The sequence below is a fragment of the Suillus clintonianus genome (assembly GCF_016758775.1).
Source record: "Suillus clintonianus strain FC179 chromosome Unknown DEU56scaffold_113, whole genome shotgun sequence".
Taxonomy (NCBI): domain Eukaryota; kingdom Fungi; phylum Basidiomycota; class Agaricomycetes; order Boletales; family Suillaceae; genus Suillus; species Suillus clintonianus.
In genome coordinates, this window is record NW_024539337.1 from 34,654 (window position 1) to 50,532 (window position 15,879).

At 48.4% G+C, this 15,879-nt stretch overlaps 4 protein-coding genes across 4 annotated transcripts; 3 read left to right on the plus strand and 1 right to left on the minus strand.

Moving 5' to 3' along the window:
- Nucleotides 1-864: 864 nt before the first annotated feature.
- On the minus strand, nucleotides 865-1,398 carry DEU56DRAFT_917666 (uncharacterized protein; the record flags this gene model as incomplete). Its single annotated transcript, XM_041358020.1, has 3 exons — nucleotides 865-917; nucleotides 970-1,216; nucleotides 1,261-1,398. 3 exons carry the CDS (start codon nucleotides 1,396-1,398, stop codon nucleotides 865-867), a joined length of 438 nt encoding a protein of 145 aa, XP_041203383.1.
- An 85-nt stretch (nucleotides 1,399-1,483) lies between these two features.
- DEU56DRAFT_873558 (uncharacterized protein) lies at nucleotides 1,484-4,623 on the plus strand (the record flags this gene model as incomplete). Its single annotated transcript, XM_041355868.1, has 5 exons — nucleotides 1,484-1,730; nucleotides 1,752-1,981; nucleotides 2,046-2,336; nucleotides 2,389-2,700; nucleotides 2,860-4,623. The coding sequence occupies 5 exons, from the start codon at nucleotides 1,484-1,486 to the stop codon at nucleotides 4,621-4,623; spliced, it is 2,844 nt and encodes a 947-aa protein (XP_041203384.1).
- Nucleotides 4,624-5,415: 792 nt separating this feature from the next.
- DEU56DRAFT_745757 (uncharacterized protein) lies at nucleotides 5,416-6,546 on the plus strand (the record flags this gene model as incomplete). The annotated part of the gene is made up of 2 exons (XM_041349169.1): nucleotides 5,416-5,670; nucleotides 6,037-6,546. The coding sequence occupies 2 exons, from the start codon at nucleotides 5,416-5,418 to the stop codon at nucleotides 6,544-6,546; spliced, it is 765 nt and encodes a 254-aa protein (XP_041203385.1).
- Nucleotides 6,547-7,823: 1,277 nt separating this feature from the next.
- DEU56DRAFT_917668 (uncharacterized protein) lies at nucleotides 7,824-10,677 on the plus strand (the record flags this gene model as incomplete). Its single annotated transcript, XM_041358021.1, has 10 exons — nucleotides 7,824-8,183; nucleotides 8,231-8,287; nucleotides 8,332-8,902; nucleotides 8,960-9,130; nucleotides 9,191-9,781; nucleotides 9,830-9,867; nucleotides 9,916-10,101; nucleotides 10,155-10,301; nucleotides 10,362-10,543; nucleotides 10,602-10,677. The coding sequence occupies 10 exons, from the start codon at nucleotides 7,824-7,826 to the stop codon at nucleotides 10,675-10,677; spliced, it is 2,379 nt and encodes a 792-aa protein (XP_041203386.1).
- Nucleotides 10,678-15,879: the final 5,202 nt, after the last annotated feature.

Genomic DNA, 15,879 nt, shown 5'->3' on the forward strand with positions numbered 1-15,879 from the left:
CGCTTGTGAATCTGTCACACACGGGGAATGTGCGAAGACCGAGAAATTTGAAAAGTTGTTCGTAGCATCGGAAAATGACGTTCTTGGGGCCGCACTTGCATCGATTTAGGAGAGTTGCATTATGTAGTTGCTGGTCACCAATCTAACACAGGCGTACGTGTGATGCGATCATCGATTTTTTTCAGCTGACTCAACGATAATTCTTGCTGAACATCTGCACTCCCTCAACCTCGCTGGCTGAGCCAGGGGAGCGTCGCAGCTCTTCTAAGGTGTCTTGACAGGCATTCTGTTGGCTTGAGACTAAATAAGTTAGACAAGAGAAATAGAATGGGTCGGCATGGGAGAAAGTCTCACCGCCTTGACTGCCAAGATCCCTCATCAGTAAACCACAATTTTCTCACAGACTTTGGCTTTAGCGGCCAAGTGTTGACAGAGCCCCACAGTGTGACAGCTCACCCAGCACTCACAGCCGCTTCACGGATGAGATAGACTTCAGCCGGCAAGTATTGACAGAGTCCCACAGCTGCAACAGCTCACCCAGCACACACAGGACACACAGTTGGACAAGGATGCACATATATATAGTCACTCACAGCGCACGAAGCATATTTATTTACTAAGTACTTTCAGGCTGTACACATACCAATGCTATTAGACACAAATTCTAGCCTTTTTTTTGATGCTGCAGAGTCATTGAATCAGCTTGAACGGGAAACGTGAATGTTTATTTTATTTATTTTGCTGACCAGACAAGGCTCCAATGGACCAATGATGACGACAAATGGTACTACTCAGGCTAATAATACATAGTGCACATGAAGTTCGTATATAACATTGTGATACTAGCTACACGTCGAGTTCGAGTTAGTCGAGTTGGATAGTGACGTTGCGCGTGCGATAGACTCGGACATTCGACCCTAGAAAGATGTGAGCCCCAGCGTGATAAGGAAAAAGTCAGGCTGAACATACCGTTGACTTGGCTCGGTGATGCTACAATCACGCAATCAACTCGAAGCTCATCGCCAGCAGCATCCAGCCCGAGTCTCTTTTCCGATGTGGCAGCTCTGATTTTGAACAAACTAGCCATAACCTCATGCTCCCGCACGACACAATCTGCAAGAAGCTGCTCTGCTCTGAAGACTTCACGCTTCGCCCTTGCTAAATCCATTATGACATGCGCTTCGGAGTCGTTGGGATCATTGACGGTCTGCGAGTCCTGCATACATCAACCTTTCAGACGTGAGAACTTCACTGACATACCAATGAATCCAGAGCTTCGAGAATATCGTACAGCTCAGCACGCGAATTCTGAGCTGCGTGATTCTCAGATATGAATGAGCACTTGAGGCCCTGGAGTGATAGGGAGTTATTGCGTGTGTTGAAATGTTCTTGAAACATGTTGATGAGTTTTTTTTATTAATATCGACAAAGACATGCGACACTACAATTCAGTTCAATTGGCATTTGCCGGTACAATCTTTCAATGCTTCAATGTCCTTCGTGCCGCAAAGGCGGATTCCATACTCACGAAGCCGTTGCTCGCCACATGAGCCAGCCCAGATCAGGATGCAGCACCTGGATCGAAGACACCATCCGCATGAGAACGTGTCTTCCAGAAGATGATCCCATCAATGTCGATCAAGATGCCGAGTCCTCCACTCACAATGACTATCACGAATCCACCTCCCACTACGATGATGCTGGAGAATATTTAGATCATACTGCTGGGGGTTCATTTGATATCAACGAAGAAGGACATGCCTCCAGTGGCGAATTCATTGATGTATTCCCAGGTTCAGCAGAAGTATACGAAGGCGGATACACATTTCTCGGCTTGTTCGACGAGGATAAAAACAGCGTGTATCGCGTGAACAACCCGTACTATCCCTTTAGTGGACGGAAAGACTGGGAAGTCGCGTCTTGGCTGCTGCGTTCAGGCTTGAGCATGGGGAAAATTGACTCCTTCTTGTCGCTAGATATGGTTAGTATTTCTTTGTCTCGTCTCCCCCTCCTCCCCCCATAGTAACCTCGCTATTTTTCTGTAGATCAAGGCCCTTCCCTTGTCATTCTGCTCCGCGAAGGAATTGCGAGGCCGAGCAGAACAATTGCCGAGCGGTCCGCGATGGATGTCCAAAGTTATAGAAACGTCTCATCCTACAAAATCCCCTGTGATTCTGTACTGGCGGGATCCTGTAGAGTGCATTGCCAGCATTCTGAACGACCCTTCCTTTCGAGATCATTTCAATTTCACTCCTCAAAAGATTTACTCTACTGCGGAGCGGACATGTCGCATATACTCAGAATGGACGACGGGTGACGATGCATGGAACATGCAGGTATGTCAAATCGGTCCTTGTTTTATTTCTACTTGCTTAAAGTTGATCTCAGTCGATGTTGCCTAGTGGTGGTACACTCCTTGGAACTATATTGTCTTCCGATAAGACGAACATTTCTGCTCTGACCGGTGATAGAGTCGCCCACCCTCTCCTGATTAGTCTTGCAAATATATCCATGAAGACTCGTGCAAAAATGTCATCTGACTCCTTTCTCCTTACCGCCCTCCTTCCGGTCCCAAAGTATATCCACAAGAAGAAACGCATGCGAGGCGTACTAGAGGACCGTCTCATGCATGAGTGTCTAGACATCGTTCTTGAACCGCTCAAGCAAGCTGCTCGTGTTGGAGTCATGATGTCAGATCCTGTGGGTAATAGCCGGCGTTGCTACACTGGGCTCGCAAGTTATATCGCCGACACACCAGAAGCCATGATGTTATCCACTGTTGGGGGGAAGACATCGCCATTGACCATGGCAATGTTTAAACAGTTTGGGGACCCTTTTCAACACGAACCCCGCACGAAGTCCACAACTCTCGCACAGCTCAAAGTCGTTCATACGCGGGCTGACCCCCTTGATCTTGAAGCATTTTTCCGCGAAGCACAGAAATTCCGGTTGAATGGTGTGGCTACGCCATTCTGGCGTGATTGGATTCTAGCTGAACCATCACATTTTCTCACTCCAGAAATGCTTCACCACATCCACCGGCAGTTTTACGATCACGACGCGAGATGGCTCATCAATGCTGTTGGGGAATCTGAGATTGATTTCCGTTTCTCCATCCTACCTCACATCACTGGATTCCGACATTTCCATGAAGGCATATCGAAGTTAAAGCAGGTCACTGGCCGGTGTCAATGTGACATCCAACGCGGTATCATTGCAGTCAGCGCTGACGCTGCACCTTCAGCTGTCCTTACTGCCATACGCGCTCTTATGGATTTCCGGTACCTTGTCCAAGCTAGCCGCATCGACAGCGATGGTCTTGAGCGTATTTCTGCTGCGCTAGCTGAATTCCATGCCAACAAAGATGCCATCATCGCTGCTGGTATTCGACGTGGGAAGGGTAAAAAAGTCATTACCAATTGGCATATCCCCAAACTCGAGTTCATGCAGAGCATCGTCCCAAGTATCTGCAATACTGGCGTCCCCATGCAGTGGACTGCAGATGCAACAGAACATGCTCACATCACTGCCGTCAAAGATCCAGCACGGTCCAGCAACAACAACAATTATAATCCACAAATCTGCCGTCATCTTGATCATGAGGAGAAGTGTCGTCGCTTCGATCTTGCCACAAGTCTACTCGATCCCGACAAACTAAATCCGGTCTTCGAGGGATTTGATGAGGGTGATAATGAGGGCGAGGATGATGAAGAAGATATACCAGCAGACTTGTTATCCGTGGTTCCTTTCCCTGGTCGCTCTCGGCCAATCACAAATTATTTTGTGGTTGCGAAGCGTTTACACCACAAGGATGTTGGCTCCATCCCTCTACCATTACGCACGTTCACTGCTGGACGGACCGCATTCCATCTTGCGTACTGTCCATCAATCAGGACTATCACCATTGACGATGCGGCTTTGAAATTTGGTCTCCCAGACTTACGTCCCGCCCTCACTGATTTTCTCTCCCGCGAGGCTACTCACGGGCAACATTACGTCCATTCGATAGGTGGGGGGCGAAGGGCTGGACCTCACGCGCAACTTCCATTTGAAAATTTGCAAGTGTGGTTCAAAGTGCGCTTGCAGAACACCGACTTCCATGAAATCAGCGACATACAACCTGCGCAAACACTCAACTGTGTTCCTCCTGGTGATACTTGGCCTTGCGGGCGTTTTGATTCAGTTGTTGCCAACACTGAAGCAGGTTTCTCATGGCCTACCAGTGGCCTCCAAGGTGCGTTCTCACGTGTTGTTCGCTTGACGTATTTTTCAACATATTCAGGTCATAGCGTTATTCAAATGAGACCCATTATGCGGCCTATGGGAGGGGGTGCATGCCAGTGGCGTGATCACTTCCTTGTTTATGCTAGTCGCTTTGACGTTGTCCCAGTCCTCGACTTGGCTACACAGTTACACATCCTCAAGAGGGCTAAGAGATCTAATGGAACTCGCCTTGGCGACGTAATACCTTTGTCCCAGATCAGGGCTCCTGTGAGCCTTGTCCCTCGGTTTGGCATTGCAGCAGATAACCGTCTCACCGCTCACAACAGTATGGAGCACTGCTTGGAGTTTTGGTTAAACAAGTACTGGAACAAACAATTATTTTTCTCCTTAACTACATAATATATAGTCATATTAGGACAAGTTTCCGTTCAATTAGTCTTTGTTAGGTTGTGTTCCTCTCACAACTATCATGGTCATCATTGTAGCTCGAACCGTCGCACCCACCATAAAACTGGGATCTTTTCCCACTTCTCCCCGAAAACACAACATCTCCACCATGGATAACCTCACGAGCAATGAGCTAAAACGCTTGGTCAGCTACGAGGCCGAACAAAGCGGCCTAGGTCACTATCTTGTGCTGATCTTCAAAACTTTCGATTTGAACAAGATTCCGCGTGCTAGCGAGCTACGGATCAAACTCGGGAGGCTGCGATGCAATAGTAGAGCAAAAGTGCAGTTTCAAGGTCTCAAGGATGATGCCATGGTGCCAATGTATGATGACGATTTGAAGTGCTGGAATTGGGACTTCCCTGCGTCATCCTTTACTCCAGCGGTATGTAACTGATGGTTTATTTTATTTTCCTGGATAAGAATCCGATTGATTTACACCGGTAGGGGGCCCGAGAGACCAACGAACATTCATTTTGTATCTATCTCAATACTGTCTCAGAGGCTCTATTGCTTGCAGATCCAGATGTGAAGACGAGTCAAGTACCACGGGTTTGGTATTCAGATTTCGCTACCAAAGCAGTCCAAAGTTGCGATATCAAGCGGAAGCCCGACCTAGTCTTATCGGATCATGTGGTCCAGCTTGGTTGGAATAACATCCTGCTATGCGCTGAACTCACGTTCAGTACTTACCAGCCCGCTGGACGTCTTGCCAATTCCATCGACACGAAAGCGTACCTCCTCATGTGCGAACAACCCTGGCGCCGCTTTGTACTTCTATTATCATTTTCGAACCGGTATCGCGAGCTTCGTGTACATATGTATGATCGTTCTGGGGGCCTGGTGTCCCCTTCATTTAATATCAACACAAATCCGGACGCTTATCTCCAGGTGCTTGGTGCGATTGCTTTTGGAATTCCCGAGTGTCTCGGCTATGACCAGACCATCGTGTTCTACGTGACCCCCTCTGCACGCACCAGCAATTCCCGTCGCACTGCCGTACCTCGCAAGGCAGTCACGAACACTATCGCTGATGAAGAAGTTAGAGATGGGGAAGAATCCATCAGTTCGCAAGAGGGTGTTGTCTGTGAAGAAATGAGCGAGACTGGATTTGGTACCTCCGAAACGTGCCCCCCATCTAGCTCTGTCGCTGGATGCACAGATGACTCCGGATATGCGACACACAACAGTATGATAGTGTCGCGTGAAGTTGAAGGGCCGCACCCTGAAGCGGTATTCACTTCTACTTCAGGGATCCTCCAGCCAGAACCTCGTGTCGAGGACGATGAGCCAGATATACCCACCTCACTGTTCCCCCCTTCCCACTCCAACAAAGACCCCATCGGTAAGATTCGCGTCAAGGAGAAGACGTACGACATCGTGCAAGTTCTATTCTACAGTCGAGGTCTTACTGGCCGGGGAACCGTCTGTTACCTTGCCAGGTTCAAGAATAAGGAGTTCATCATCAAGGACCATTGGGTGCAGGGAGAGGATTCGCAGGATGTCCTCAATGAGGTGGAGATGCTGAAGCGGATGCAGGGCGTTCCTGGTGTCCCTCGTCTTGAGGACTATTGGGTCGTTCAGCGAGGGGATGGAACACCTGACATCACCAGCGAACTTCGCTTTAAGCTATTCCCAAGCACATCCAACTCGTATCGCACCCATGTGCGCCTCGTTTTAACACCCTGTGCACGCCCGTTGCACGAGTTTCGATCTAAGAGGGAATTGGTGACCGCGCTGCACGATATCGTTAGCAGTAGGTATTTTTTTATTGCTCAAGGTCCATCCCTCACTGATCGGCCCGCATCTCAGTCATACGAGCAGCATCCGAGCGTGATATTGTTCATCGCGATTGTAGCCTCCACAACGCGATGATTGAAGACATTGACGGGGCCATTCAAGGATGTTTAATCGACTGGGAATTCGCAATTCACACCATCACCGCCCGTTGTGACAATCAACGACTCCTTACCAGGGGCGGTACGGGAACAGTCCCGTTCATGTCACGTAGCCTGCTCAGCCAATTGGTCGAGGTTGACATGATCAATTCATCTGTTATGACTTCGACCCAGTCTTACAAGAAAGCAAGTGGTACCGCCCCCAAAGAACTTCCCACCATAGTACAAGGCTCCGCAGACGACCTCGAGTCAGTTCTTTGGGTGTTCCTGTGGGTCCTTCTCAACTACTCAGGCCCTCTCGGGATGGAGCGGAACAAAGCAGGGTTGATGTCGGAGGGGTGGATTGACCCAGACACCACAAAGTGTGTTGGGGCCAAGTATGTCCTTTACCGCTCAGGAAAGGCGACTCTCCTCAATCAAATCGACCCCTACTTCAAAGACCTTACGACTCTCGCGGATACTTGGTTGGAACTTATGAGACGCAATGATGATGAGCCGGTGGGCTGTGATGAGGTGCTGGACCTTCTGAACAATTTTCTGTTGGAGTACCGGACGGATGAGTTTTCTCCAGAGCGGCATATTTCCTCGCAGGCATTGAGGCTTCCTCTGGGGGAAGATGGCGATGCTATGAAGCGCAAGAGACTTATTGTTCCGGAGTCTGAGGGGGCATATCTTTCCAAGAAGCGGGTGAAAGGTGTCTAGCGCGAATTCCTTGTACTACTATGCTGATTCATTTTCGTGTTCCTTTTACTGATAGCATGTAGCATGATTTCCTTGGACTACACTAGAACTGTATCGCAATGTTATATACGAACTTCATGTGATCCTATTCCAAGCGGAGTCCATTCAGATTAAGATTGCTGCCGGCGGTAACTGGTTTAATGCTTCGTTCCACCCACCACTCATTTTCACCGCCAACGTTCTATGTGCTATGACTACATATGCTATGTAATTGGTGTGTGTAGTCTGAGGTAACTATCTACTTCGTACTAATATCCCCGCTGACATTTGTCGATCGCACTGACTCTACTGACAACTTGAGGGTGTTAGCCGGCCTGTGCGTATTATTACATGTGCGCCTCGAGGTGCATTGCTCAATTTGTCTGCCTTGCTCTGATTTTTAGTTTCAAAGGCGAAAAACGGGATCGGATGCTTCAAACTCCGTCACGGAAGTCTGGACAGCAGGGATTGAAATAGCGGTGAGTCTGGACGACAAATTCACGCGTTCCAGTCTTCTCTCATCCCCTCACACCAATGGCCAGTCCCAAGAAGTCTAAGGGCAAGAGAAAGGTTCAAGATCTTGATAATGGACCTCCAGCTGGACGAGTCAAGAAAACACGAACTCCAAAGAGTCACCCCGCTCCTTTGACTGACAATCACCCCGCTCCTTCAACTGACAATCACCCCGCTCCTTCAGGTGAACTCAGTGGCCCTAGACGCTCTGGTCGTTCGAATGCAGGGACAGGCGGACGGAATGTGCAGCTGGAAAAACTCGATTCAGTCTTCGATGCCTCAGCTCGCAAACGGCTGTTGAAAGGCTCTACATCCCTTGGCGCTGACATTCCAAGGAACCCACAAGCTCCCGACGCTCGCAAGAGCCGCAAGCCTAGAAAGGTAAGACATCACATTGGATGTTACTCAAGACTTAATCTAGTTTTTAGGCCACCGCTCCCCCTCCATATGCCCCAGCTGACGCAAATTCCATGGATGTATCCGAGGTGAGCTTTATTCTTTAGGTTGATTTATCTTAACTATTTTACAGGCATCCGACTCGCAACGTGGACACGACACATCGCAGCCTCCCCAAGCCCAGAGACCAACTGTGCCTCCCGACACCCAACCGAACTTGTTCGCATTGAATAACCCATACGCAGCTGCCAGGTCTGAGCAGGTACCATATGGAAGCAAGGCAATTCCAGCCACCTACAATCCGTATGTAGCCACACTCCCCTCAGCACCATCACTTGTCGCGAGTGCGCATCTGGAGCCAAGGTTTCTGAACGCCACTGTCAATCAGCCTGCTGGACCCGCGATAATTCCGGAGCATCTCATAGACCCAGCACTACGCACTCGGGCATCACCGCTTGACGCAAATACATGCTCTGTGCCAACGTTTTCGAACACCACCCAGTATGTCAATCCACCATTTATTCAGTCTGCTGCGCTTCCGAGGCTTCCACAGTCTGTTGCGTTGAGTGATACATCGGACGTTGAGGATGGGAGTGATGAGAGCTCAGCGGAAGAAGACACCGGAGCAGAGGACGAAGATGCTGATGGAGATGCTGACATTGGCAACTGGGGAGCAGTTCGCGGACGACACACGATCCATCCAGGTAATCTCTATGTTCTACTCGTGTACTTCCCTCCCTGATTGATACTACACTGTCCAGGATTTTCTGAGGAACGGCCCCCTCAGCCCCCTCCGAACCCACGTGCTTTGACGCCCGAATTCGATTTCCAGTATTCGCGCGACGAGGATGAAGGCCATGCGGCGGCTAGTCTGGCCTCAGCGCAGCCGAGGAACAATGTTCAGTACTCACGCAACGAAGTCAACACAGCGGGTGATCTCCATGCTCTACTCATGTACTTCCCTCACTGATTGATAATATACTACTGTCCAGGATTTTCTGAGGAACGGCCCCCTCAGCCCCCTCCGAACCCATGTGCTTTGACGCCCGAATTCGATTTCCAGTATTCACGCGACGAGGATGAAGGCCATGCGGCGGCTAGTCTGGCCTCAGCGCAGCCGAGGAACAATGTTCGATACTCACGCAACGAAGTCAACATAGCAGCAAATCTCACCTCAGCGCAGCAAAAGCCCAGGCCCAAGCCGAAACGGACACGTAGTGATGTCCTCGAGCAACCCCAGAAGCAGAATGATGTCCTCGAGCAACATCAGAAGAAAAATGGTCTGCGCCGCCTCCCTGACCCCGAGTACCTCGAAACACTTCGCCAGCAATCCGAGATCAATGTTCAACGTGAAAATCAGCATGAAGTTCCTCAATCACGATCCGAAGCAAGGCCCACGCAACTCGGGTGGTACAGTACCGGCTGGAAAGTCTTCCTGGAGGAAGCGAAGGGAGAGTGTCGCACGGTTCACACATTAACCAACCCATTTCCAACTCTGGCGGGGGACTTACCAAAATCGATAACGGGAGTCCTGTCGGCCCTCAAGATCGAGTGGGAGAAGAACGGGAAGCAGGTAGAAAGCGGTAAGTTTTCGCGTGTTCCTGAGTTCCAAGGTCTCAATGTTAGCATAGGTGTGTGGCCTGCGCAGCAGTCTAACATGGCCAGGCTGGTAAGTGTGTCCTTGTTGTTGTACAAGCCTGCTGACCTCCTATCATAGCTCTACGACGATCTTGCGACTTGGCGGTCTGAGTTGAAGAAAGTCGTTATTTCCTTGACCCCGATCATGTTGGATCTCATCCCCCCCATCGAGATACCCGCCCAGGAACGGCCAGCATGGGTCGCAATTAGAGCGAAAACACTACGTCGTGACTCTCTGTTCCTGCGGAATGGATTTGATATAAACGTTTTTATTTTTATTTTTCGTTCATCCCTCGCAGTGCTGACATACAAGAACAGGGCAAGACTAATAATTTCGCAAATCCAGCGCTCCGAGAAGCCGTCGTCATATTCTACTACACTGGATCATACAGATTAGCTCGGAGAAGGCCAGATCTATTTCGCAAACGGCTACCTATAACATGCTTAGCGCTTGTCTCCGCCGCGGTATTTTAAAAAAAAGTTGATTCATAAAGTCACTGATCACTGACTACATTACATTTGCAGTTCGATTGTGTCCTCCTTGGCTTCTCAACAAACGGTACCGGCAAGACTTTCCCCAAATTCACTGTGAAGGAATACGGACAAATCTACAAAGAGATGATGACGATGATCGAGTCCATTTTGTTGGATCCATATCACGGCCCCAAACTGATCGAGCAACTTGAAGACTGGGCCGCATATGGATGGTAAGTGTTCCTCCGAGTCTTTCATTTGTTCTGATGCTGATTGTAGTGTTTCGTCTAGGTCAGAAGGCTTGAAGGTTGATGGCGGCTATGGCTTGGAAACAAAGCACGAGCACTTGAAGGTAGTACTCGATTAGGCGCTGGACCTTCTGAACAATTTTCTGTTGGAGTACCGGACGGATGAGTTTTCTCCAGAGCGGCATATTTCCTCGCTTCACGTTTTCTCCTGTCGCTCGTCAGACCGGTACTAATATTACTGCATGTTGATACACATTTGTTAGCCGTTTTTGTCAGTTGCAATATGATCTCGTTTGTTTGTTATTTGTCTGTGCTACTGGTGTGCTATACTATTGGGAAGCACTGGGGAAAGTAATCTACAGACATGCCAAGGTCCGAGTTATGGACAAGCAGTACTTTCTGTGATGTCTGTGGGACACTGGAAAGTAATCTACAAACATGCCAAGGTCCGAGTTATGGACAAGCAGTACTTTCTGTGATGTCTGTGGGACACTGTACAGACCTGTTCAAATATTTTTCAGAACCCTACTGTCTGTCACAAGGGGACCAGGCTGTGGGCCTGGCATTCTGTGCAGCCCTGTACAGCTCTGTACAGACCGTGTGAGTTTACTGATGCTCTGCATCGCCTCGAAACAGACTCCCCATTAATGCCTCATCCTCACGCGCACTCACGCGCCCCTCGTCACTCTATGCCTTGGTCGCCAAGCTAACATATCACAAGGGTGAACAAGATATCATAAGTATGGGGAAATCTGCATGACAATGATGGTGATCACTGATTCATCAATTTTACCAGTGATGAATGATGGTTAGTCTCCGTTCATATATGATACCGCACTATTCCTATATAGTTCAAAACAGAGATGAGATCGCACAGGGGAGAAAAGAAGACTCAGACGCGCCTATACACGATCGAGTCGCAGTGCCGATTGCATCAAATATTCAAATGCGATTTCATTCAACATAGAGAGATTTTGGATTGGCGTGACTTCCCGTTTTGGTATAAGCCACGTGACGACAATGTTAATCCTTGATGCTCGAGCTCGCTGTCGAGGACAGCGAGCGCAAACCCTCGTCCAATCCTTCACCCCTTTCCCTAGTTCTTTTGTGAGACAACAATTATGATATAAATGTGTTCTCATTATTCACCGAAACACCAATAAATACACCACAAATCCCCAAGCAAGTCTCTTCTCTTCCCTGTAGAGTGCAAAACTCGATGAGGTGATTTTGTCGCAGTGGGTACGAACATGTTAATGTTGCGCCCTCTGTAGAACCTCTGGAAATTGAATCCCTTCACCAGCTGTTGTCTTTTTGAGCACATTTCCTTCTAATCGACCTCCGAGACCTAGTATGTCCTGCAACAACTCCTGGAGGAAACACTTCCCGCTCACCTATCAGATGTCTCAAAGCCTAGTGTCTGTTGACTGGCGACAAACATGGCTCCTCATTCGAGCAAAAATGGCGAGCACATTGATCGAGTGGTAGGGGACATTGAAAGCCGTATGTTCTCTGTGTGCTGCATTTCAACGTACTTTATTTGACCAATTTTTCGGAAGCAGCTCTCATCTTCCTTTCAACCCATATACTTCCATCGCCATCGATCAGCCTACCCATGGTATCTCATTATCCGACCGAAATTGTGACGGTAGGTCCTTCATTTCGAAGACGAGCCGGGAGAGCGCATATCATCGGCAGGGGAATACTTCCATCTACGAAGAAGGAACAAGGTTTGCCCATAGTACTTGCCTGACTTTGCCACAATCACTTCCGGAATCTCTCATCTTCACACTCATAGCCATGGCCACCCGTACACGAATCCTCTGTAGCGCACAGAATACTTCATGCACGCGCAGTTCTCACCACCGCTGCCCTTGGAGGGCTGTAAGACGATATGTACAGAATATATTATCCAGAAATGGAACAACCATCAGCATTTAGGAGCCCTTCCAGCACCCCACATCGTGCTCTCACCAAGAATATGACTGCGCAAGGAAAGATGAATTCCGCGAGACGCACGCTCTACAGACGTAACCATCACGGCCATTGCATCTGAGAAACCCCCAGGTTGCGAGCTCTTTGGCAGGCAAGCACACGCGTGACAAGCTAGGTGATACACATCTAAACTGATGGGAGACGCGTACGAGAATTCAGTATCAAACACCAAGAGACTGGGTCGAGATGTTTCGCATGATTTGTGGTACACGTGTGTAAGTAGGTTGTATTACGTGCGTGTAGTGATACAACAAGAAATTGGTTTGCATAGGCCACTCTTTCTCCAACTCTGCAATAAATTACGACGGGGCTTCGAACAAATTTTCTCCTCCCTGCAGAGCACCCAGCAGCTTTTGCCATGCTACACAGTACTGCTGGTTGATATATGTACGCGCTCCTGGAAAGCGATCGAAGTCATGTGGGTTCCTGCGTCGGAGTTGGCCACGAGCTTAGCATTAAATTCTCGAACGCTAAGAATGAGGCGTGGTCCCAGCACAAACATCTGCACAACCAACAAAATTTCCAAAACGCCATTATATACCTCAGCTCCCACGGAATTTGAGGTCTATAGAAATGATGAGGAATGGCCACATGCAGAGGTTGGTGACAGATCTGCGCACCAAGATGGCTGGAGAAAGGCTACCAAGCTGGAGGCATGCAACAGCAGCAAAGCTAGCGCGTGTGGAATGTCAGGGGGAAAACAACCGTGTTCACATTGCATGCTCACCTTGCAAAATAAAGGACGTGAGATTTTATCAACACTGTGAACATGTCCTCGATGGTTGATCCCGTTGATGATCTGAGTCGTCGCAAGTCACGGAAGTGTTTTACAGCGATCCAGACTGCAAGACACAGTGCGAGAGCTTCCCATATAGTGTTGAGCATCCATATCATTATGACAAGAAAATTGGCATTTCCTGCAGCGTTAAAACTGCACATAGAGATGCCGTAGAGTATCAGCTCCTCTGGAATTCCATTAAGACATGTTTTTCAATCCAATAAGTAAAGCTTACCCCCTGAAATATCCCTGATTAGCTTTGCGGTGATGACTATGCACGCAATGTTGACAGCCAGGAAGATTACAATGAGAAAGATAAGTATCTTTCTCGATCCCTGATACATAGCATATAACCGAGCAATCACAATGACTTGCATTGTGTTTCAGGTCGATATAGTGAGGCATTACGGCTTCGTAGCTTACCGGCCACCATGATAGCTACGATCACATTTATCCAGTTTTGTACGGTGTCCATAATATTGCCTGAACCACCCTATTAGTGATCACCCTAGGTTGTAGGATCAGGTACTGCACACAAACTCACACCTGTCGCAGTTTTCACGTTGAGCCAATCTCAACTAAACATGCTCGTTGAGAATCTAACTCACCCCTACACAGGAGTGAAATTGATCAGATGGGAATGGGAAGCATGGGTACGAATACTCACTGCATCTGACACCGAGACTGACAGCGATTCTGTATATCACTGGTCAGAAAACATCAACACGGTGTATGAAAGACATACCTAGAACAAACATACTGATTGCGAGAGTGACTTATTAGCACAGCGACATGTTGTTATCAGCCTTGCACACGTACATAACATATAGTATGCCGATGTAGCGTATCTAGGGCATTTTGGAGTCAGCACAACTTGCGGGCTGCGCATCATATAACATGAGCTACGTACGCTGAGGTACAGGATAGTCATCAGGGACCATCGTTGTCTCTGTTCTGAATTACCCGCTGTTCTTTGGATGTAGGACTTTGCTCACCCAGATCAATTCGGTCTATAACATGACTTTTAGCGAGATGGTTGCGGTAATCGAATCGACTCACCTCTCGTCCAATCGTCAGTACTGAAAATATCATAAGGATATCAGCGGTTTCTCGAATCCTTACTATATCGCCCACCATAATCGTATATCACTACAGCAAAGGCGGAAACTGCGAAATTACAGTCGAAATTAGATTAAGACATCACCGACATCATCCGCCTGCATCTGCACGAACCTAAAAAATAGCTGTACAGACGAAACGCAGAGATTACTGGCCATAAGCTAGGATCGTTGAAAACTATGGTCATATTGAGGGATGTCGCGGTGTGTAAGTGAGCGGGGAATCTGGTAGATGCATTCGTGTTAGATATAACATCTCCAACGCTCATATAACCAAAGTAGGTAGGATTTTGTTGCTACCTCCAGGCCTTTGGGTAACTGATTAGTAAAGGAAGGTTGCGGTTACAAGGTGCCCACCCCATCTCTCTGTGCCTGGGTCATCAGTTGAGCATGCATCAAGCATGGTAAATGTACCGAGTCTGATGGAAAACGCACTATCATCGTTGCATCATGCATTTCATGTGACAGGGATGCACCAATTTTCACAGCCATCTGAGATATATCATGAATCCTGATTGACAACCTGGGGAGATACAGAAATGAGAGGGTCTGAGAGGGTGTGGGCTAAAAATAAGACCGGGGCGCGCCTGCACGGGCGGGCTGATGATCAATGGGCACTGCTATTCCAATGCTGTTCTTCTTCCTATGATAAGCGCATGAAGGCGATAAGGCAAAAAACTCGCTGAGGGACTTTGAAAACCACTGATGCGGTGCTCCCAAAAGTGCACATTAAGTCAACATTAAGTACACCTGCTATCGGTGCTGTTGCTAACCCGTGAAAATGAGGTTAATAGAATGAACAGAGTCATAATGAGATCGAGAAAAGACAGCCCTCACGACCACACTACTACATAGGCCCGACTTCTTGTTCTTCGAATTGCGCGGGCTATATTTTTTGATCGCGGGTCTTCATCTTTACTTGGCCCGGTCCACACACGCTAGACCACTATGAGCGTGTGAATAGAACGGAGGTCTGAATTGGAAACAAGCCCCACGTGCCATTTATGAGTATCAGTAACCCATCCAATTCATCTTCAAAAGTTGCTCACTTAAGTTGGAGGCCGAGAACAGGAGGTTCATGCATGTAGACAGGCCAGAACATTGCATATATGCTTACTTCTGCCTAATACGCCGTGCTGACGAAGTCTGTCCTCGGGAGGGGTTGGGGATTTACTGGCGTTCTCGGAGTCGTCAGTCCAAAGGAGTTGTCTTGATCCCCGCATCTTCGATGATACTGGCAGGTATGATGAAGCTATTGTGAACAACTTGTGAATCATGATACATGATGGCCAACGAGTCTCTGCGACCTGTCGGGAAGCCACTGTTGGCGCTGTACTTGGGACCATCGTACGAGCAATATCGAGATTCTTTGGGCGCTGGCGTTATAGGACCACAGATGGAAGCACAAACGGCGATCGCCATTCATTTTT